The sequence below is a fragment of the Toxotes jaculatrix genome, chromosome 22, assembly GCF_017976425.1.
Source record: "Toxotes jaculatrix isolate fToxJac2 chromosome 22, fToxJac2.pri, whole genome shotgun sequence".
Classification (NCBI taxonomy): domain Eukaryota; kingdom Metazoa; phylum Chordata; class Actinopteri; family Toxotidae; genus Toxotes; species Toxotes jaculatrix.
In genome coordinates, this window is record NC_054415.1 from 16,163,201 (window position 1) to 16,187,522 (window position 24,322).

Genomic DNA, 24,322 nt, shown 5'->3' on the forward strand with positions numbered 1-24,322 from the left:
TTAACCAAACCTAGGGGGATAGAAAGGGACATGCCCAACCATGCCTAAACACGCCCAGACATGTCCTAAAGTTCTGGTACAACCTATCCTAGAAAACATGGTGTAAATTTGGTAAAGTTCGGTTGCTCCCGCGGGACTGCTCATGCCTTTGAACTCTGTGTTGGAGGAATAAAGCATCCTGGACTCAACCTCTCTGATCTCCTGTATTTGATTGATTCTGTGCATTTTCTTTGATGAAGACTTGACAATTTAGAATTCTGCAAGAAGACAAAAAACTTAAGAATGTAAAAGAGTAAGGTATGGGGACTCAGCCGGACCTGGATTCTGCTTCAACTCGCCCTTGACGGGGTCCACAGCCCGGCCTGATAAGATCCACATCAGGCGCCTCATTCCAGATGTCCTGGATCTGGATCTTCATCCTCCAGGAGTCCCAGCCTCCTCCTTGTCCCCTCTGTGTGTTTGTTTCCTTCTCCAAGAGATGTAAATGATGTGGTTGGTTTTGATTGTTGTATGTTTGTGTTTGTGTGTCTGTCATCTTTCCAGGTCTTCGTGGTGGGCAGGAGGTCTTGTGGCTCAGGTTCTATCTTTTCCTCTTCCCGAGCTTTCTTCCACGCGGGCAGCCAGAGACCAGCAGCCTCTCACTGCCCCCGTTTGCCTCTGGATGTCGACCTTTGCCTGGGCTGTGAGGAAGAGTTTATTGAGAGGCTTCCTTCCCAGACAAATCTTATTCCTGGCTCGCTCTCTCCGTGCTGGGCGTGTGCCACTTCCCTCCAGTGATTTTCTTGTTTGGGTGTCTATGAAACAGTAACCCAAAGCCCTCTGGGTGGGACTGTGGAACTCCTTCACAATACTGAAACCGATCCAGTTTCCGCTCTATTAGGGACGTGAGGCGGTTGAATTTAACGCACGCAGGGGTGATTCCAAGTTCAGCAGAACATTGTATGTTGTTTATATTTCATCGACATTTGTGCTGAGCAGAACTCTGGTGTTAGTCCAACCCATTCAGCACATAGACTGCACCAAGTATCGCAATGGTGAAATGTGGGAAAAGCTGCTACACAGTGAATCCATGGAGTTTTTTTTGTTGTTGTATAAACACATAACAACTCCAAACACTGTTTAATAAAACATATACTTTAGTTATTTTCTTTGTGCAAGTCATTCATTGCACTAGTCACTTCATTTTCATCCCATTTCACTTCAAAATTCATTCACAATCAACATTAACGCCGACACAAACCACAACAAGCGACCAAACAGCAGTCCTCAGAGGTTACGGTACGCACGAAGCCACGACTCTCAGCTCCTCACACAGACACACTAGCTTATTATGCTTTGCAAAAAGGCTGGCGACATCAGGTCGTGTGCTGTAGATAGATCTGGAAACAGAAGTCGGGTGAACATGGAACAGCTCGTGTCAGATAAGTCCTGTAATCGGAGCTTTACAGATTGAGCCTCTTGTTACATCCACTGATGTGTCCGACAGAGAGTGGGATCAAAATAAATCATGTCAGACTGTCTCAACTCAAAGCTCCGCTTACTTTTCAGAGCTTTCAACAGTATCTCACGGTCTTCCTCGGCAAAGGGAGCTGGCTCAGGTGTTATGGAAGTTTGGTCAACCTCTGCCGTGGCCCAAAGGTGGTCTTTAGCAGAGGTCACATGACTTCTATCATTTTTGACATCATGATTGTCCATATACACGCACACATGACTCTGCAGTTTCCCTTCCTGAGGTTTCTGGTTTGTTCCCTTCAGACCAAACACGAAGCGAATTTTTCCCGCAGCGCAATTACATACAAAGTCAGTGCGAAGATGAGAATAGCTGCGAATTTACGTCTGCGAGAATTAAAAATATTTCAACTTGAGTGAAAACTTTGTGCGACGCTGTCAGCGCGAAAGCCCGTCAGCGCTGAGATTCTCCTGACGTCACCGGGGGAAGATAAGCTCATCGCCACCGTCTGTGGGTGTCCTGAGCTGTGCGACATGACGTCTGTGGTTTACAAAGACAGGACAAAAGAAAAATCAGCTAGTATCTGTTACTTGACTCCAGCTCCTGAACTTTACTATGAGCCAAGTTAGCATTAGCATTAGCTGCCATCCACAGGTAGTTAGCATAAACATTAGCACAACCGTCAGCAATAGAGGTTATTTCGGCCACGGTTGACAGTGAAAATAAACGTTGCTAAGGTGGTATGTGGTATCTTTGGAAGCAAGCCCCTCCTCCTTTCCGGAAGGAGTACTCTCATTGGATGTTAAGGCTGAATATTTGTGGATTGCGAAATACTCCAAAAACAGTCAAATGGCCGGATCTGAGCGAAGAATGAAACGAAAATTTGCTTCATGTTTGTTCTGAATGCACCATGAGGACGTTGGATGTCATATGCTGTAAAGATCTTAAACTGACTTTACTTTAACTTAACATTAATTTTAAACAACACTCAGACTTTGAATTAGCCCAAAAGTAGCCAATAACATTGCAGAGCAAGAGGCCTGAGGAGGCTCCACCGAAGAGGACTCTGAGCTTGTGGTTGAAAGCTCTGAAAAGCAGCTACGTGGACCTTTGAGCTTTGAATATTTCGTCACAAACTGTTCCCAAAGCTGAAGAATGAACTTCCATGCTCGTTCCCTTCATAATAACATTTTGCACACACATTCACAGCACTAATGTAAATACATGAGTAATTCTCATAGGCAGAGCAGAGGACTCGGTTAGAGCTTGTGATTAAGTGCCATAAAGAAAACGACTTCCTGTGAAATATCAAATCAAACGGAAATGTCTGAAGCAGATATGCATGTTGAACTAAAGCTGATGCAGATGGGGCAATGCATGGAGCTCCCAGCTGTTCTTCAACCAGCCATTCCTTTCTTTTTATCCCAGGAAAGGCTTCTGGACTGTGGCTCGACCATGGCTCGACCGTGGCTCGACCGGTCTCCTCAGCTCCGGCGTGCTCAACACCCTGCAGTCCTGACAAGCTCATCGGCCCCTTCGCTCTCACGCAGGCAGGTTGTCTTAGTAACCAGGTCCTTTTTTTTTTTCTTCTTTCTTTCATCCAGCAGCCTGCTGGCTGGTGTTTAGGCTCCATAGGGCTGGAGGAGGGCAGTAACCCTGATCCACGCCCAGGGTGCAGCATATGTGGGGACCGTGACGATCTACGCCCCCCCTGTCAGTCTCCTCTCTAGCCGGTCCAGCTTGGCCAGGTTTTCCTTCAGAAGTTTGGAACCAGGGGTCAGAAGCAGGGCTCGCTGGTAGTACATCCTGGCTGCAGCATAGTCTCCCTGCACACACACACACAGAATACACATACAATACATATATTACAAACAAATCCTGTGACTGTTGCTCTGTCAAGACCTATACTGCAGGTTGTGGATTAATCTGGTTTTAAACTGCACCTGTGGTTTAAACCCAGCTGATGCAGAAACCCCTTTAACACCAGTGGAGACCACTTTTTCTGAAGTTTATGGTAAACCTCTTGTAGATGTTTAAAGTCACACAAGGAGGACAGGTGAGGCAGATTATTATTGATTATTAATTCCTACAGTAGGGTCTTTTCTGGTTCATAGCTCAAACTAAGAGTTTGGGTTTTATGTGAATTTAATGTAAACTTGCATTAGGATTAGTGGGGGTCAGGAGAGTGTCGTCTGCATATAAACATATTCTGTATCTCTATTTAATTCTATTAAACTGTAGGGGAGCAATGTAAGGATCTTACCTGTTTTTTTTTTTATTTGTTTTGCTTACACCTGTGTGATCTCTCTAATACTGATACATACAATCTATAATCTATGATTAAAACAGATATAAGCAAATGAGATCTGTTTTCAGTCTTATCCTGACCCAGTCTGCCGCATCAGAACCTGTAATTTTCTCTGATGTTAATCTTGATATAGATTATTATGCTTATTTCTTTTCTTCCCTGTGCTTTGTTTGATTCCCTCTTTCATGCAACAAAAAACATTTTCATTTTCTATTTGCAAGTTAAGGGACAGTAAAAAGGGACACTGCTTCCTACCTTAATGTGCTGAATCCCTCCCATGTTCATCCAGGCCTGAGACTGATCAGGTTTGAGCTCCACTGCCAGTTTGTAGCTCTGGAATGAAGCGAAGGAAAAAAAATGTGCATAGAAAGTGGTCTCTGCATCACGGATACCGCGAATGACTGCAATCAGTCTTCCAGCCACTCTGGATGGGAATGTAACTGGTTTCAGCTACAGTCAGGCTCTGATTAGCTCAGTGATTCAGTGAGAACGGTGGGAGTGAGATGATTCCTATAAAGCACTTTCCAGGTTCTGGTCTAAAAAAAAAAAAAAAAAAATCGGTTTGCTTGCACTGTGATTTAAAAGCAAACACATCCCATTTATAGATTCATCATGTAGTTAATAATCTTTTGGCTTCATGCAGAGACTCAGATTTTGAGCAGAGACTTTAACGTGTCCATTGAGAGGCCGTTGCACACAGAGGTCAACAATGGCCCTGATCAAGGACACTAGTGCTGAGTATGACGGCTCGGTCACACCTCTCCGATACAGTAAATGGAACGGGGGCCCTCTTTATGAAGGTTCCTGTGGACATTCACCACCTATTAAACTGAGGAGACGCATCCTCTGTTTCCCGTAGAAACACATAAAACTCCTAAAATAAAGTAGTTTATTTCAAAGAGCGCCAGCTGCTCGCCTCCTTCAAAGACGGCAAAAATGCCAGAGAGATAACACAACAACATCACACCACTATTAGCACAACAAACAGCGCTCCCTTTAAAGCTGCGCTGACCTCCGATGGCCTCTGAGGCTCTTCCTGACTCTGTTTCCGCTCCATCAGTGTTTCAGCGCACCGTTCCTTCTCTTCTGCTTCTCTCCTCTCCGGCTGCTGCTCTCAGGAAGTCAATCAAAAGCTTCCAGAAACTTCCTCCCCCAGATTAAATCTGAGCTGTGTGTGGGGGGGGGGCCGCCCCACAACTTATTGAGAAGCGTGTTAGCAGAGCCGTTTGAACAATAGCTCTCGGAGTGAAAGCGAAAGGTGGCAGGTTGAGGCCTTTTAATGAGCTGGATCCGTTGCACCGTTGTTCCGTGGTTAGACCTGCCCCAGCACGCTTATTTTTTAAAAATATTTTTCCAGTGTTCAGTTGCATTTACAGCGTTTACTTCCCTGAGTTATTTCTTCTGAGCTGCCTCTCTGATGAGAAGGGAAGCTGTGACGAACTTAAGTCTGAATCCAGGACGGTGGATCACAGGGTTTCATGTTTATTAAGATGGGAGAAATACTTTTATCTGCACAATCCTCATCACTGCTTTGACTCAGTCTTATTTTTATCATCATATCCAGAGAGTTTCCTCAAACAGCAGAGCAAACTCTGAGAGAGCGTTGATGAGAGACCACAGACTATAGAAAATCTATACGTTCTTACAGCAGGAATAAAGAGAGAGAGAGAGAGTCAGTCGGTTAGAGACGGAGAGAGAGAGAAGAAGAGGAAGAGGAAGGGAGAGCTGTACCTCAAAGGCTCGGTCCAGCTGGTTCATCTCTCTGAGCTGGTTCCCTTTGGAGAAATACAGCTCTGCTCTCACTGTCAGATCACTGGGATTCTGCTGCAGGGCCCGGTCCAGAGCGTCCAGGGCCTGGGACAGGACACACACACACACACACACACACACACACACACACACACACACACACACACACACACACACACACACACACACACACACACACACACACAGACAGATACAGATCCAGAGTCAGTGCTGCTTCAGAGCAGAAATCCCAGCCTGCTACACTGAACCATGAAGGAGTGAGGGATGGAGGGAGGGAGGACAAGAAGGAGCCGAGGATGCTGAGGAGAGGAGGTCTGAGCTGATTCAGAACAGAATGAGGAGGGGGGACGGAGATGAAGGATCATTTATTCCCGTCTTTCTAAGAAACAGCAGCGTCAGCTTTATTATTACTGCCACAGTTACAGAGACAGGGAGAGAGAGAGAGCTGAATGAAATTAAAAGGCAATTTGTGAACGTGTGAGAGAATTTAGATTCATAGAATCTGCAGAGGAGGGAAAACTGGATCACAGGACACACTCACTGAGCAAATACTAACATTTCATTTCTACTCCTGGAATAAAAGGAAAGCGTGGATCAGACTTTTAAACAGAAAATCAAAAACATTTATAAATACTATCATTTATAAATGTATAAATGATAGTATTTATACATTTATTTAAGTAAAGGAGCTAAATGCTAATTCCGCCACTGGTCACGATAATCACGCGACTGATTGCTCTTCTTTCTGCTATGAAAGCAGAGACAGCAGTGACATCACCCTCCCTCAGCCCCTCGCCGTGCTGCACACACATCAGGGTAAACAGACTCCAAACGCCGAGTTCATATTTGGTGTGAAGCTGGGTCACAGAGGAAGTGAAAGAATGAACGTTGATGGCTGTGATGGAGCAGAGTAGGAGGAAGAGCGACAGCTGCTCGACAGCAAAAAAAAAAAAAAAAAAAAAAGGCCCCTGGTCTGATGTGAAGCGGAGGTGATCCGTTTCCACGGTAACCGTCTCCTGCGGACAGTTTACTACCCCTGACTGCGAGTTAGGAGCGGCGATTGTGTGTTATTTTACCTCTCAGCTGCACACACACACCTGCGACACATGCTAACACACCTCTGTAAAGTTGCCTCGCTTGCTGTAGATGGCAGAGAGGAGGCGGTAACATTCGATACAGCTGCCCTCTCTGGATATGATGTCCAGGGTCATCTTCTCTGCCTCTTTGGTACGACCGGCCATGGCTAATACCTGAGCCTGGGAAAGAAACACAGAGTGTGTGTGTAACAAGGGAAAGGGTTTTATCCACGATGTTCAAACACACACATACATACCCAGATGTCTTGGCATTCCATGATCTGGTGGGTGAGTGTGTGTGTGTGTGTGTGTGTGCGCTCACCAGAGCCAGCCAGATGTCGGTGCTGTCTGGCTGCAGGGCGGCGGCCTCTCTGTACACCTGCAGGGCCTCCTCGTAGCGGCCCGTGTTGTAGTACAGGGCTCCCAGCGGCGTCAGGATGTCCACCTTCCTTGTCACCTGCAGCGCCCTGCAGGCAAAGGTCAAAGGTCATCATGAGGATGGCTTCCCACGGAGACGGGTATTATCCAATTTGCAGGTTCAGCACATACCAGCTCACCTTCTGTCACTGTCTGTCAATGCTTAATACTGCATTTCCCATAAACCATTGCCTATTGTCACACACAGGGCACAGCTTTGAGAGAAAATAGTCCCCTCCTCCTGTTTCACCTTGTTCTGTAAGAATTCCACTGGACCTTTTGACCTTTGACCTTCCTGACTCACAAAACGGAGCACGGTCTTTCTCATCACAGGGTGGGACAGGGTGGAACTTGAGTCTTTGGTAGTTTAGACTTGACGAGTTGGACTCAGGAGTCCAAACTCAAATTCAACAGGACACAGAGCTTCACTGAGGATTTCAAATCCTGGCATTGCTTCCCACAGCTAAACCAGAACAAGACCGAGGTCCTAATCTTCAGGCCTGAATGGACTGTTCCAGCTGTCTCTCTATGGGAATCAGTCAGTCCCTCCCTGTCTCACCTGCACCAGTGAGACTCCTCATTGGTTCCAATAAAAACCTGTTCCAGTTTCAAGTGAAAATAGACACTGATTTTCAAATCACGCACCCCAAAGTGTATAGTTTTTAAGTCTTTCATGGTAAAAGTGTCTCTTTCTGTGTCCTACCTGTACAGTGAGGACACAGTGAGGACTGCTGCTGACACGCTACAGCTAAAATATATACTCCTCACCTCTTGTACCAAGACTCTGCTTCTTTGTTCTCATTGGATGATCGGAGCAGGCGGCCCAGGTTCACCATGGCAACATAGTGTGCTGGTTTGAGTCGAACGGCTTGCTGGTAGTGAGCGGCTGCCAGCTCCCCCTCTCCTGGAGGAGACGGCAAAAAGAGAGAGGAGAAGGAGGAGGAGGAGGGGGGGGGGGGGTTGGAATAACACACAGCTTTAGATTGATTTATCATCCCTCTGGCGGCCATTAGTTAGGCCTGGAACATCAGTGTGTAGGACTGTTTTGTGTTTGCAAGTTTCTTTGGGTTGAGTTTTCTGTACATCCTTAAAATCAACTTGCAAAGACTTGAAATTCGTTTGTAATAAACAATCAGAGTTCACAACAACGTGCGGCACGGTGGTGCAGTGGTTAGCACTGTTGCCTCACAGCAAGAGGGTTCCAGGTTCGAACCCCGGTCTGGGCCCTTCTGTGTGGAGTTTGCATGCGCCTGCGTGGGTTCTCTCCGAGTAAATTGCCTGTCTATGTGTCTATGTGTGTCAGCCCTGCGATTGGCTGGCGACCAGTCCAGGGTGTACCCTGCCTCTCGCCCATGGTCAGCTGGGATAGGCTCCTGACGGATTACGTGGTAGAAAATGAATCAATGAATGAGTTCACAACAACACTCCTGTCATCTAAGAACAGAGATCTGAGAATGCAGTGGACACAGTCTGGAGACTAGAAAAATGTAGCCTGGATTTGTGTTGAGGCAGCAGTCAACAGCATGAGTCCATGGACTCACGAGTCCATGTGTCAATAGTCCAGGCTGGTGGTGGTGGCGTGATGGTGTCTGAGTATTATTCATCCCTTCATGGCCACAGTTCACCATCTACTTCCTGCAGGATAATGCTCCATGTCTCAAAGCTAAAGTCATCTCCCACTGGTTTGTTAGTTTAATTAACACCTTCTTATCTTCAGTTATCATCTGAAGGACCCAGGCATGAGCTCTCTGGATTAAAAGAGTTACCTCTGGTTAGCAGCAGCTCTCCCTTCAGTTCATGTGTGCATCTGGAGGCATAGTTGGTAGGAGGCTGTGACAGTGGAGAGTTAGCAGCAGGGCGGATCACCGCAGAGTGTCAGGAAGCTTTGCCTTCTGAAATGTCAGAGTCTGCTGATGCAAAGCCCTGCAAGCACAGGCTGTGCCGCAGGAAATCTAACTTCCAAGACCACAAGTAGAACTGGACACTGTGAAAAAGTTTGATTCAGCTGCCCCCTTGCAAAACGTGGGTGTTAGTCTTAGTTAAGGCCGGTGTACTGGACTAAGGCCATGACATTTCCATTTAACTTCACTTACACTGTCATTTTACCTTTTTATTCACTGAGCTTTATGTCTAGTTCTAGGTAACAGTCACTTAGTTAAACAACTAAAACATTTTGATGATGCATTCATTCATTCATTCATTTATTTATTTAAGCATTCACATCCACATGGACTCAGATTCTCCTGTTTTCTCACAGACTCAGTGTTTACAGTCACTGGTACAGTAACAGCTGCGAGTCCTCTTGGTCTCTCTCTCTAAGCTTCGCAGACCTGGATTTGGACAGTTTATCCCGTCCTTCCTGACAGATCCTCTCAGGCTTTGTCACGCTGGATGAGAATTTCCATTTATTATCCGTTTTCAAATGAAAACAAAGTGCGCAGGAAGTGAAGGTCTGAGAACTTCCTGAGGACTGAGGTTGTTGTTCTTGCTGTAAAATCAGCTGAAGCCATCCTCTGCCAACAAAGTACTCAAACAATAATTATTTTACTAGACTTTCCATTCCGGCCCTTCCCTCCAGGTTCTCCGGCTTCCTACCACAGTCCACAGACATGCAGATTAGGTTCACTGGTGACTCTTGTTTGTCTCTATATGTCAGTCCTGTGATGGACTGGACACCTGTTCAGGATATACCCCACCTCTCACCCAAAGCTGGCTGGGATTGGCTCCAGCTGGATAATATATGGATGGATTTGAATACCCTGCCCACCGGTGGGGTCACTCAGGTCTGCATCAGGTCAGCGGACTGTGTGTTGAGTTTCGTTAGCCTCTCCAACATTATCAGCATCTTGAAAGTAAACTTGTGCGAGTTGATGTGTGTGATGTACAGAAAGAATCAATGGGAGAAAATGCTTTACTTCATGTACAGTGTCTCCACGCAGTAGAAGAGTATGTTGTTAAGGGGATGGCTTGTGTTTAACCCATCATGCCCGGAGCCAGAGAGCCACCAGGTTCAACTCACCTGTATCCACCAGAAAGACTCCATAGTTGTTATGCAGGTCGGAGCTGTCTGGGCAGTTCTCTATGCCTTTCAGATACACCTCTTTGGCTTCAGGAAAGCGTTTCTGTGAACCACGAAATACACGATTTAAAAACAGGGTTGAACCAGACCAAGGTTACAGGAAGCTGCTGTGCAGGTGTTTCACAGCTGCCTGCTCGGAGTTAACCAGCTACAGCTAAAGCTAATTTAATTCAGCAATTAGTGGTGAGTTCCAGGCAGTTGAGTCAAATATGGTACATATATGTGTGTGTGTGTGTGTGTCCGTGCGTGTGTGTGGGTGTTTTCTGGATGTTTCACCTGTTCAGCATAGAGCGATGCCAGACTGGAGTACGCATCAGCAAAATGTGGACCGAAGCGTATGGAGTCCTTCAGCAGAGCCTCGGCCTCTTTCTCCTTCCCCTGAGACCTGGAACGCAGCATCATCTTCATCATCATCATCATCATCATCATCACTGTCATTGTCATCACCATCACCATCATTATAATCTTCATCATCACCATCTTCATCACCCCCATTGTCGCCATGATCATTATCACCACCATGATCACCATGATCACGATCATCATCATCATCATTGTCATCATCATCATCATTGTCACCAAAGTCACCATTGAAATCAGCAGAGTCATGGTCAGAGGTTGTCATTTGTCATTTCTGATTGGCTGCCAAAGCTTCAAGAGGGCGGGTCTTACGTAATGGGTGCTGGAGTGGAGGACAGCAGAGAGACGGACACATGAGAGCGTCGTACTGCAGGTGAATGCCAAAGAACAACTTCCTGTCATGGACAGTGGATAATGACTGTGAGCCCTGAGCCATTTTGGTTTAGGATCAGTGGAGGATTCTCAGCTGAGATCACCTGTGTTTTCCTTTTCTTACTCACTGTTAATCAAGTATGCTGTGTCATGTTAGAAGCTGGTAAGGCTTAGTGCTGTTCTTTGTTCTATACAATAACAACAAATCATTTTACCAGTTCTACCTGTGCTATGACAGCAACTCTATATTAATCACTATCCTCCTCCTCCATAGGAGATATATCATTATACGCTATTATGTCATCATCATCACCATCAGCTGCAGATAAATGATCATTCTCTCATCGCCGTCAGCAGCGGCATTATTATCACAGTTTCAATCACAGCCTCAGGCTACAGGCTAGTAACTTTTCATTGGATTCTCATGAAATTATACACACAATTAATCCCAGTTCAGCAAAGAAACAGGCATAGAGACGCATACCAATAAAACCACACACAGAGCTGTCATGGAACGTGTGGGTGGGTGGGGTGAGCTGCAGGGTCGATGGGAAGTGGGAACAGCTGGGTGGATGGGTGGGGCAGCCAGGTGATGAGAGGAGGAGGGAAAGGGAGAAGACATCTAGTGGACGGCTTGAGAAAGGCAGGTCTGGGGAGATGAAGGGAAGAACGTGGTCTGAGAGAAGTGAGCAGGAGCTGGAGACAGGGGCTGGGGACAGGGGCTGGAGACAGGGGCTGGAGAAACGGGCTGGAGACAGGGGTTGGGGAAAGAGGCTGGGGAAAGAGGCTGGAGAAAGAGGCTGGAGACAGAGGCTGGAGACAGGGACTGGAGACAGGGCCGACAGGAACCAAGGAGCAGACTGTGACAATAATGGCGATGATAATAATGGACTTCATTCCAGCCTCTGTTATTCATGTAATTCTCTAGTGAGCCAGCAGATTCAGTTCAGTCCACACTGTTTCGACAGCTAAAACAAACAAACAAACAAACAAACAGCTGCGTGCAGAGCTCGTCAGATTTCAGCGCCCGTGTCAGGGAGCTGGGATAATTGACGACTTTCATTTAGTGAATGTGGTGAGTCATTATTTTCCCGGCCCCTGCGGTCTCTGACTCCGGTTTGTTTCCATGTGAGCACCGCGGCCGTGTTTCGCCACATCTCTCCATTCTGTTTGCATCCACGTGAACACGCTGTGACTCCAAGCGTCTGCATCAGCAGCGCCATGAATCATGGACATTAAAGTTTAATAATGCTTTGCTGACTGAAATCTCCTGTTTAATTACACACCTGAAATAAATCCACCACAGAAATATACTTGGCTGGTAGGGTCCCAGGCAGACTTGCTCTCAGCTCTGATTGAGTGGTGCCTTATATACATTATTTATTTAATTCTTCAGGTTATACACAGTTCTGAGTTGGCTCCATGAAACAGTTTAATCCTGGGTTGCTCTGTTAGGTTCAAGCGAGCCTGGCTTTAAGCCATGAGGGATGCTTCATAAAGGAAGCTGGACTTATTGTGAAAAGCCTGTCTTTCTTCAGAACTGAAACAGGATCAGGTCTGTTTCATGAAGCCAATTTAGATCTAATGAGATCAGATAAGTCAAGCCTGGTTTCTAACACCTCAACCTGAGGTGAAGCTAAAACCTGAAAAACGAGCCTGGGCAGGACTAGGACTTGCTAGCTCTTTGGAAAGTTAAGAAAATAAAATTTTCTTTCCACTAGAAACTGTGCAAAAGTTGATCACACAGCATTGTCGGGGTCTCCAGCTGTGCTGAGGGTTTTCAGTTTTTCACACAGTGATGGTCAGGCCTTTCAATGTGTCATGTGTGTGTAACCGAGTGTGTGTGTGTGTGTCGTACTTGAGGAGGTTTCCCAGGTTGAAGAGAGCTCGGTTATGCTGAGGGTTGGTGTCCAGTGCTCTTCTGTAATAGCGCTCCGCCTCCTCTGGGCTGCGTGTCAGGGTGCCGAGATTGTTCATGGCGCTGGCATGCCGGGGATATAACCTGAGAAGGGGGGGGGGGGGGGGGGGGATAAGCAGAGAGGAGGAGGTTCAGACCAAATTCTGAAATGCACCTCATTCTCGGCTCATAAATCTAAAAGCAGCTCCTGCCAGTTGAAACACCATTTTGTTAAAGAAAAATGTGAACTGCTCTGATCTGTGCAAAGTATAAATGTAGGCTAATGAATACATTTGACCTCTGACCCCTCCCACTGAAAAAAATAAAACTGTATCCAAAACAGAATTTCAGAAATGTCTACTGCTGTAATTCTTACTTTTGTCAGGATCTGCCTTTGCACTTCCTGCAGTGCTTCCAATTTTATTCTGAAAAACCTCGTACCTGTTGTGTTTATGGTTAGGTTATGGTTATGGTTAAGGTTTCATTCCTGCCTTTGTGTTGATGTGTCCCGTCCTGATTAGTTCTACCTGTGTCTTCCCTTCCCTGGCGTTCTCTGTGAGAAGTTTCCTGTTGTTTGTTCCTCTTGTTTGCATTCCTAACAATGTGTCCTGGCAGATAAGTTGTTAAACGTTCTGTTGTTGTGTAGCTATGTGTACTGATTGTCTGATCACAATTTTTTTCCACGTTTATTTGTAAAACTGAGACACTGAGATGCTGAAGCTGCGGGTGAAGGTTGAAAGGATGAAATGTGGGACAGAGAAGGTGTTGCTTGGAGAATGATCACCAACTCTGCAGATCCCCCTCAGTGTTTTAGCCTCTTTTAGCTCCTTGTTTTGGCTTCCAGCAGCAGCAGCAGCAGCAGCAGCAGGCGGCTGTTTTTAGCACAAAGGCTCAAATAAAGCCAGTGTTCACAACCTGCCCACCAACAAAATTCACTGCGCAGGACCTGGAACATCCTGTAACCGACTGACTGACAACAAAATCTAAATTATTCATGTCCCCATACTATTAAAAGGCCTGTTTTTATCGATAACATTTGCAACAGTAAAAACAGGCTGATGTTATTTCATCTCAGAAACCTCTGATGGCTCCACACTTCCAGATGGAGTCCCGCCATAACATGATCTTGATTGGACTAAGTGCCTTGTCACAGTGATAAGGATGATCTCCAGAGTGAAACGCTGCAGATAAATCAGCAGTGAGTGTGTGGAAGCTAGCAGCCAGCAGCCTCTCTGCCGACATTTACTGCCGCTCTCTATCACTGCTGCTAAACACCTCTGTGTAATTGGAATTCGCTTTTATAGTCAGCGACCCATGGTCAGTGACACCGCCCTGGGGGGGGGGCAGGAGGAGGTGAGCGGGTGCCGCGGCTACGCTCTTTCATACTTTATTTGTAAGCGGTTGCGCTGTAACTATGGCGACAATGTGGCTACATTCCAAAGCCACGCGTGCCCTCCTCAAAGATTTAACCACACACCAGGGCTACAGAGACACAGAGACACCACGCTGGGACTGACTGCTGGAGTCTCTGATCATCTCTTATTTTGTAATGAAACACGGTGGAAATTCCCTCCACACATTACATAGAAGAATAATAAGAGAGTAAATCTTGTCATCTTTCCTTGATTCACTCCATCTCTCCTTCGTGTATTTAATAGGAGCAAGGAGAGGACACAAGTGAAGGAAACATTCAGAGACCTGGGATGTAGCCAGAGGATCTGATCAGCTAACAGCAGAGCACTGACAGTGACCCATGCACATATAAAATCGCATTCAATTTAAAATAGAAGACTTAATAACTAAGTTAAGAATGGAGATTCATTTCTACTTGATGCATTAAGACTGAAACTGTCACGTTACAGAGGAAAGAAAGAGCCAAAAAAAACAAACAAACTACATTTCTAATGTGAGGGATTCAGAGAAAACGTGGCAGAGAGGAAGCAGACGCTGATTAATTAAAGTGAGTGTGAGTGGTCTGGTGGGTTTGGAGTTATCACGAGCTGGGACGTGTTTTAGAGCTGAAGCTCCGTGCTCGGGGTCTGGCACGACAGAGGGCTGTCAGGATGCAACCGCTGCTGCTGCTGCAGGAAGAGACTGGGCAGAAGGGAGAAGGAGAGGAAAGGGGGAAAGGAAGGGAGGAAGGAAGGAAAGAAGGAAGGATGCTGGGGAGGCAGAGGGAGTGGAGAAATTTCGGTATCTCTTTCTAAAATTCTCTCTGAAAATTGTTCTTCTACCGTCCTGTCACTGCAGTCGGCTGATTAAAAAAAAAAAAAAAAATGCTGCTCAGCATGACTTGCATCCAGTCCGTGGATATTTTTTTGCCCTGCATTTTGCCTCTCGGGCTACACACTGAGGGGTCGGGTTAGTGCATTAACCCACAGCATTTATATTATGATTTTTTTTTTTTGGGGGGGGGGGGGGGGGGGATTATTTCCTGGGACTAGTTTAAACTCAACAACAAGGAGCTGCATTATTTTACTATATATTTTGCCTAAACCTGCGTAGACCAGTTAAACATTTACAGAGGATTAGCTGCTGTTCTCTGTTTTGCACAGTTTCTAAATTAAATATGTTTAGGTTTTGAGCTGAAGACTGAAGACCTATAAACAAGAGAGAACATCTACTCGTCATCACAAACACACACCTGACAGGTTACAGTGGAACTAATGTGAATACGTGAAGACAACACGAGAGAGAAGAAGCTGGACCACATCTCTGTGGTTCCTCAGGAGGCCTCTCTGGTGACAGGGACGACTAATGGAGGCTCTCTTTCATTAATGCAGCCTGAGTGTGTGTGTGTGTGTGTGTGTGTGTGATAGATGAACAGAGCACACGCTGCGAGCTGAAACAAGACCCATTACATGCCTGAGAGAATGCACCCAAAGGTATATGTGTATGTTATTTGTATTTAAGACTCTGTGTGTGTGAGTTTAATTATATGAGACCTAACATCCAAACCATATTGGTCCTTTAAAATGATTAAATAATAGAAATAAATGTGTAGATGTTCCACTGTCATACTTTGAAGGTTAAATTTCCCCACAGGAGCCGACCACTGAAACTGCAGCCTGCACTCTAAGTACCGCACAGTATGGTCCACTGGATAAAAGCCAGCAAATGGCGTATGGTTTCTTAAAGGTCCCATAAAATAAAAATGTACGAGGACACATCCTGAGGTTCTGTGTCTGAGTGGAGGCTGGTGTTTTTATTTTGGAGTTAAGTTTGAGGTTTGTTCGTTTTTGTTTTCTTTTTTGCATATACATCCTCTATACTTTTTATGCCAATGTGTGGATTTTAAAGAGAAAAAAAAAGAAAGAACCATAAGTCGAAAGCAAACTCAAAGCCTACCCTCTTTGATCTGGCTTTTAATTAAAGTTGATTTATTTATTTATTTATTTGTCGATTTATCCACACATTTTTTGTCTGTTTTCTGCTTTTACTCCATCCCACACTTTCTCTTTTAGCATTTTCCTTATTTTTTTTTTAAGCTTCGCTTTAATTTCTTTTGTATTATTCACTTTTATTCTAGTATTGTTTTCATTTTCCTTGTTATTCCTTTTCTTTATTTTATATTATTTTACCATTTAGAATTTTTATCCCACCTGAGGTGTTTCCTCATTGCAAATCCACGAGGTTCATGACAGCGTTTTTTTTTTTTACGCTGTGATTATTGATGGATTTTTGGGTGTGTGCATGTACAGCAACATAAATAAAGTCTGATTGATCAATTGAAAAAAAATTCTATACAGCATTTTATGAAAATGCTACTGACAAATTCAGGGTTTATACCACCTCTTTACGTCGCAGTGAATTTGCATTAATGCGTTAAAGTCACATTACTACAATATATGATACCGTCTACAAAATCTGCATAAACATCCCAATGTCATGGCAGACACTTGCGTGAATCTGTTCATATAATCCATGACTTCTGTACAATGCAGAAAAGTTCCTGTGTCATTGAAATTAATATTAAAATTCCAGCTGTAACTACATGTACGGTCCATGCAAACTCCACGTCACTATCAATTTACAGCTGCACAGTCACCAAGGACATTTTATGCAAATACACCGTTTTCCGCCATAACACAGTGTGATATGCAAATACCCCTCTAATCTCCCTCACTGCATGATGTATGGGGACATTAGCTTCTATGTTTTTTATGCAAATACAAGTAACTGATGTGGAAGCATAAAGCAACAGTGATGTAACGATTCGTTTTACTTTGCAGATGTGAGATGTGTGTTGTTCTCGGGGTTTTAGTGCGGCCCGGTCAGACCTGAGGGCGGCGGTGTAGTGGTGAATGGCCTCCTGGTGCCGACCGCTGTCTTTCAGGAAGTTGGCGTAGTTGTAGTGGACTTTGGCGTTGTGGGGCAGAGTCTGGATGCCGGACCTGGAGTGAGGAGAGAGAGAAGGGAAGAGAGGTGAAGAAGGGAAGAGGCGTAGACGTGGGTCTGGAGAGAAAAACGAGGTGTGGACGAATATCAGCAGAATCCCAGAGAGGGGGAAAAAAAGTCAGCTTTCTCTTTTTCCCTTGTCTCCCTGAGCGTCCACGTCCATGTCCACATCCTGTCACTTCTCATTGGTCGAAGTGCCACCTGGGATGATGTATGAAATTACCCAGGAGCGTGGCGAACATCCCCCGTAATGTTAATCCTGTCTGAGTGAGGCTTTTGTCAGTGTTTGTAGGTGTAAGCGTGAACCTCAGTGTGAACACACAAAAACATGAACAATACGAGACCTCTGCCTACACACACACACACACACACACAACCGGCATTGTCATCTGTCATGGAGGCAGAAAGAGACAGAGCATTAAATGGACACATAAATAAATCAATGAAACAACATGCGGGCCTGTCTGACAAGCAGACAACAAACTCATCATATACTGTGTAGCTAACACACACACAGTTTATGTTGTCTGGTTATTGTGGCTAACTGGCAGCTTCCTCACTGTACTGTACACGGCAGCAGGTTTATTCCATTTATCATGATCCACACATGAACTCAGAGAGTGAATCTGTCATCTGTCCTCGTGTCATCCGGCTTTTATCTCCCTCAGCCACTCAGCAAAGCTCTTCTCCTGTCTGCTTTGTCCATTTGACATTTGTCCAAGTGAGAAAATGCAGCTAGGACGATGCTTAATTCAGGCTTTTGAAGTTTATTGAAAATTAAAATGTTTTGCATGTCATCTGTCTCAATGTAGTTCCACATTTCACACACACACACGTCTCCCTCCTTACCGGAACAGGGCTTCCCTGGAGAGCCAGACGTGGTTCTGCTGGACAGTCTTCCAGGAGAAGAGCAGGAGCAGCAGCAGCGTGGAGACGCTGAGGACTGTGGTGCCCCAGCGGCCCACCACCGAACACAGCCGACCCAGGCCGTGAGCCACCAGGATGCAGTAGCCCATACTGGGGAGGGGACGGGGTTGGGTGGGTGAGTAAAAGGAAAGCATGCTCATTAAAGAAGAGGAGAGGAGGACAGAAAAACACACAGCAACATGTTACAGTTAAACCGACTGCCTGATCAAAACAAGCAGCGGCTCTGCCAGGGAACTGAAACCGCCGAGATAAATAAAGTATTGAGAAATTGTTGTTCTGGCTGCAGCACGTCAGCTGCTGTCAGCAGTATTAGCTCCCCTGTTAGGAGGACACCTGGGATGACAGCAGCGGGATGAGGAGAGTCTGTGCTGTAATTGGTCTGACAAATGTGTTTGGGATGCGAAAGTCTTCATCGTTAAAAGCCAACGACCGGCTTTTGTGACGCTGAGAGCGGCTGAATTTCGCTACTGAAAGCAAATAAGAACGAAAACGAGGAACAACTTCAAGAGAAAAGAGCAGCTCCTAAAGCCTTCCAGTCACCTAGCACTCCATCAGCTCAGGCAGTGTGTCCTGTCCGCTGTGTAGGACAAAGTGTGTGGAGACATCAGTCAGTCTGTCTCTGATTGTTTTTCTCATGTTGTTTCATATGTTTGACAATGTCTACAGAATCAGGTGTGGACGCTGTCCAGAGTTTCTCTTTCACACATGCAGGACATCCCACTGACTTCGTACCAGAGAGCTGGCGGGATAAAGTCTGTCAGTGTCCAGTTTAAGTCATTTGGACATTCGTGTTCTCACATTCAGCTCCTCTGGGTCATGTCTAGACAACTTGCGGGTCGCAGTGCATGTGCGTTTCCATTTCAAATATCTTCACACAGGAGGTGCAATGTTTGAAGGAAAAAAGAAAGGCTGCACCTTCTGAGGAGGGAGGAAAAGGACTGACAGAGGATGGGTGGAGAGGTAGAAACACTCCTTTTTAGTTCTTCTTTCAGTTCTTGTTTAAAAAAAAAAAAGTCCTATCATACACCCGTTAAGGAGGAGATGGCAGCATCTGGTGGTTGATTTTAATTTAAAGATGCATAATTCATCCTGCCGCTGCATCACCTACGGCTTTAAGGTCACATCTGCATTTCCACAGAAGCTTTTTGGTTTGTTCGACAGTCGGAATAAATGCAAATCAGTGCCACTGGTACAACTGATCAATTCTGAAAGGAATGACAATCCATATGAAAACAACGGTTCAAGAAAATCCAGAATATATATTTTTTTTTATCAAATTCAACGGTCGGCTGGCTTTCTGCTCTGTGTGTGTGTAGTGACAATTCAATCCACTGTTCCTACTCAGCCTTGGCTCTGTAAATGGGGAAACAAACAAAGTGACTCGGGCTGAGCCAATCACAATTTCCAGCCAATCAGGGGCGAGGGAAAGAAGAAGAAGAGGTTAGATGGAGGAAAGGGGGGCCAGAGAGTGGTGGTAAACCAATGGAAAGAGAGGAAGAAGAAGGAGCAGTATAGGGTTCTGTTGCTGACCAGACCTGAAAGGGACTGATTGGGGCTGCAGACTGGCAGCGATGTTAAGGCGAGATGTTGTGGAGTATACGGAGCGTGCCCATTAGAGTCCTCCAGCCAAACGAGTTGGTTTCCAGCACAACAGTGGGATAAATCAATTCAATCACGCAGCTATTCGACGGTCTCCAGCGGTTACTGGATAAAATTGGGGTTTGCGACGCTCTGAAAAATGTCTGCTTCATTGTACAAGCTGCTTGTACAGTCTAACGACTGTGGAACCAGCGTGGATCATGTGACGCTGGAGAGCTGGTGTCTGAACTGCGCTCAGGGGGGGAAAGCGCAGAGGCGTCTGCTGACAGTTATGCCGCAATAATTAGGCGTGCAGCGGGTTAACTGAGATCAAGTCAGGGGATTTCTCTGAGCTTTACCCCCCCCCCCCCCAAACCCGAAGGCATCTGCTTCCAGCTAAAGCCCCCGGCTTTGAGAGAGGATTCACTCTGAGGGTATTTGTGTGAGAGTGTGTGGAACCCATGGGCCCTCTTAGCCTAATCAAGGTCACCCACAGCTCCCCTGAGGATCTCATAATTCACGGGGGAACATCACTTAGTGCATCGCGAAACCTATTTTATAGGATTGAATCGAAAAGAAAGGAAAAACTGGGCTCTGAGAGAGAACAGCTCAGTGTGGAGAAGAAGACTGAAGATCACTGCTGAGATGGAGACTCCTCCACGTGATGGAAATACGAAGAAAAGCTGCACAACAGCAGGATGTGTGTCTGTAGGAGTCAAAGGATTGCGTTATTGTGTCAAAGCACTATAAGAGAGGCTGAGAGCATGTGATGTTGTCCACATCTGCACGAGACAAATCCTATAATGACATGACAAAGGTCCCGTTTACACCTGTCATTTCAAGTGTCTCACATCCAGACAAACCCCAGGACCAAAATCCAAGACACTTTCATTTACACTTAGCTATGTATTTATGTCTCTGTTGGCATGGTAACAAATCTGATCACGGTCCGTCTTTGTTTTCTCTGCTGTACATGTGTAGATGAGAGTTGGTCAAGAAGGAGGTGGTGATGCAAAAGAAGAAGAAGAAGAAGGAGAAGAAGTTGTTTTCAGTGGCTGGACTGATCTGTGATCAGATGAATGCTGCAGCAGCTCGGCGCTCCCTGTGTTTGATCATATGTGTAGAAATCATGGGTGCTGGTGGGAAAAACAATGTTGTTGACTGAGCGGTGTCCAGGTTGTGCAGTGAAGCTGCAAATCCTTTTGCTAAATGGAAAGGATGTTGCGTGACTCGGTTTGAGCCGCTTCGTTTCTCATTTACAGAGGCAGGGCTGTGTAGGACCACACACACACACACACACAGTTACTGACTGGACCTTTAAGGAAAAGAAGTCCTGACGGGAAATCTGAAAAAGCCATGTGTCCTTACATGTGTGTTCTCAGATTCGTAATCCGTGCCCATGGTTTTGCAATACGTTTTGCGAATGCCTTTTTTTCTTCCGTTTATTGTGTTTTGCGTTAGAGGTTTCAGAGCTTTCATTGTGTGACACTGTAACCAACGCACACACAGACACACACACACTCACCTCGGCATGTAGAGAACCCTCTCGGCCACGACAAATCCGACTCTGAAGAACAGGTTACTGGCAGGAATGAAGGGAAACACCAGGAACAACATCCCCACCAGCACCTCCCTGCTCTCCTGCTTCTGCAGAGAGAGAGAGAAAAGAAGAAGAAGAAGAAGAAGAAGAAAACAAACACAGAGATATGTGAGAAGATTCACAGCAAACAAACCTGGTATCACAGCTTTCAATAAACCAAGTCAAAAGTGTAACCGCTTCAAACAGAATGGCTGAAAAGCACATTCATTATGAATGGTAATATGTGCCTTTCAGACTCTGCCAACACACACACACACACACACAGACACACACACGAACACATGCACGTTCAGCAGCCATGACCAATCTGTCTTAAATATTAACAATCATCCGTGCAACTGAGAAGCAATTAAGGAGATCAAATTATCAAATTACGGATTAATTCCTTTTTCTATAGAGCCCGTTATCTGAGGCCATTCATTTTTCATAATGCCTCCCAGCCTCCGACTTCTCTCCTTCCCATGTTATCCCGCCGCGGCTGTGTTTATTTGAACAAACAGGGCCTCTAATTGGCGGAGCTGGCGGGCCCCGCGCCGGGTTCACTGGATCGCGCTCGTTAGCGGTAACGAGAGCGAGGGAAGTGTGAAGTGGGCTGATTAGCCGCCGGCTCCGATCACAGGCTTGTTCTGCTGTCAGCGGGCTCATTGACAGCCTCTGAGACAAAGACTGGAAGGGATCTATAGTTATATTATAGACACACGATGAACAAACACTCTGAGAAGCACTTTAGAGCTAATGAAGCAGCCATCCACCGGTAATGACCTGAATATTACAGGAATACAAACACACTGTTGGCTGCTGGTATTGATACTACCATAAAGAGCTACTGATAGCATCATAGACTATAATATGGTCTGATTACAGATGGGGTAATTATGTTCACATATTGCTGACAGATGAACAAACAAAGACTGAGTGTGGAGTGGAAGGGTTCATTTTAATTGTTTATTACTTTATTTTCAAAAAAATATATTATGTGATAGATAAAACATACATTTAAACTAAAATTACTTTCATAAATGAATAAAGCGCAGTATGGGTCAGTTTTTATTAACTGATCATTAGCCATCAAGGTCAAGGAAGGTTTTTTTTGGTATATTTTTTGATAGAGTAAAAGAGGCGGTGGCGCAGTGGTTGGCACTGTTTGTATGTTCTCCCTGTGTAGAGGGTCTCGTCAGGAAGGGCGTAAAACAACGTGCCAAATTTGAAACATGCTAATCGCCAGTTTTGGATCATTCGCTGGGGAGACCCCCCTGATGGGGAACAACTGAAAGTGGAACAACATTTTCATAGAGTAGAAGGTATCAGTCATTATTCCTTATTGGAAAATGATGGTGTACCATCTGTACCATCTGTGAGAAAGATATTCAGCCAACAAGTTGAAAGATCCACCTCTTTGTGCTATCTGAAGATGCTATCTTAAGCTAAGAGCAGCCCGTTTTCATTTAGCAGCATTGCTTTGTAACATGTGACATGCTAAATAAGGCTCACTTAATGGGTAGAGGTCGTCAAGCTAACACATGTGCTACCAATGGCTCTTCTTTCAGTGTGAGCAACATTAGCCTAGTTACTGTAAGGCTACTGTAAAAGACCTCCATCTGTCGTATGACCCTCATCATCACTTTCCTTGACCTGAGATGCACCATGATCGTTAACAAATCTGCCTTTCCAGTGCCTACCTAACATTCATACTGAAGTCCAATCACAGTATTAGCAGAATTGTAAACATTAATAGCAGATGTAAATACAAAGATGGTGTCATTATCCAGATAATGTATCCAGATACAGATTAGATGTCAATACCTGGTACAGTTGGGGTCTAAAGTCCCATTTGGATGGGATGAACATTACAGGAGAGCTGGAGAGTGAAACATTTACTGTGCTCCTCAGTAATTTAACTTGGCATTTTAACCACCAGGAAATTATACCAGACACACGCAGACAAAGCCAAAAGAGAGACAAACGTCTCCCCAGGCATGGTGCCAGAGAGCTGAAGTGGATATCATTCATTGTGACTAGCACTTCCCTAGGATGTTGTTATCTCCAATGTTCATTATGAATAAAAACAAAAAACCAAACCTGCAAATCCACTTAGAAATCATAGAAAAAGATGCTTCAGAACTTCAGTGAAAATGATCGCATTTTTTAAGTTTTCTTCAGCATCAAAAGAATCCAGGGATAGCAGCATGTACATCCATTGGTACAAGGGAACTGCAAATTGCTAATTGGGCACACTTTAAATGATGCCACTTTGACAAAGTGTTAGGAGATATAGTCCAGAAAAACAAGGCTACCTGTAGCTGACATTACAACAGAGCATTTGATGAGCTATTAAGCGGTCTTGCTTTACTGGTGGCTTTAATTTTACTGGTTCTCAAATAAGCCTATATGTTGGGATTAGCATGTTTTGCAGATTAGCAGAAGCGTATCTGACCTCCTCCATTTTCATATAAAAAGTCAAATTTAACATTAGAATTTTTTTTTTTTAAAGCAGCTAGCAAGGACAACACATTGGGCGGTATTTAAATTACATTAGGACCAGCGAGACTGCAGAAAAACAGCACATAATAACAAATGCAATTATCACTGGGTTAAAAATAATCTGGATACCTGCTCCGTACAAGGTTAAAATCACTGACCAGAAAATGTAAGGCTGAAATCACCCACTTCCGCAAGAGAAAAAAAAAAGAGGTATTCTTTTACAAAGGTATTTTTCTCACTCTGTCAGTTTTCTTGTTCTCGTGTCCCTTTTTGAAAGGACGTCAATGAAAACCATAATGGAAGACAGAAAAAAAACAACATTCAGACCTTGGCAGAAGTCAATATTATTGATTTCCTACTAAAACCTTGTATCATGAAGGCAAACCTCCCCTTTCTCCTCATACCTTCTCCAGCACTTACCTCATCTTTGTTGGTGTTTCCTGTTCTCCAGTTAATTTCTTTCTCACTATTTAGTTTCTCTGATTGCAACTATTAGTGTCTTTCTTCAGTTAGATTCTCTGCATCTGTTACTTTCTCACTTGAAATACGTGAACACCTTTTCCCGCTATTAGTGCTTCCATCTGTCATACATGTTACATCAAGCGCCGC

General features: G+C 45.0%; 1 protein-coding gene across 1 annotated transcript in view; it reads right to left on the reverse strand.

Annotated features, from left to right (window-relative positions):
- Window positions 1-1,059: 1,059 nt before the first annotated feature.
- tmtc1 (transmembrane O-mannosyltransferase targeting cadherins 1) overlaps window positions 1,060-24,322 on the reverse strand; it is an 86,686-nt gene continuing 63,423 nt past the window's right edge. The window contains exons 8-19 of the mRNA XM_041029916.1: window positions 21,158-21,279; window positions 17,977-18,144; window positions 17,010-17,123; window positions 12,691-12,834; window positions 10,377-10,485; window positions 10,041-10,143; window positions 7,790-7,925; window positions 6,927-7,071; window positions 6,647-6,784; window positions 5,490-5,612; window positions 4,014-4,091; window positions 1,060-3,276 (exon numbers count right to left, since the gene is read on the reverse strand). Of these exons, the coding sequence (XP_040885850.1) occupies window positions 3,151-3,276; window positions 4,014-4,091; window positions 5,490-5,612; window positions 6,647-6,784; window positions 6,927-7,071; window positions 7,790-7,925; window positions 10,041-10,143; window positions 10,377-10,485; window positions 12,691-12,834; window positions 17,010-17,123; window positions 17,977-18,144; window positions 21,158-21,279 (1,506 nt within the window). The 3' untranslated portion in view covers window positions 1,060-3,150. The remainder of the gene's footprint in view (window positions 3,277-4,013; window positions 4,092-5,489; window positions 5,613-6,646; window positions 6,785-6,926; window positions 7,072-7,789; window positions 7,926-10,040; window positions 10,144-10,376; window positions 10,486-12,690; window positions 12,835-17,009; window positions 17,124-17,976; window positions 18,145-21,157; window positions 21,280-24,322) is intronic.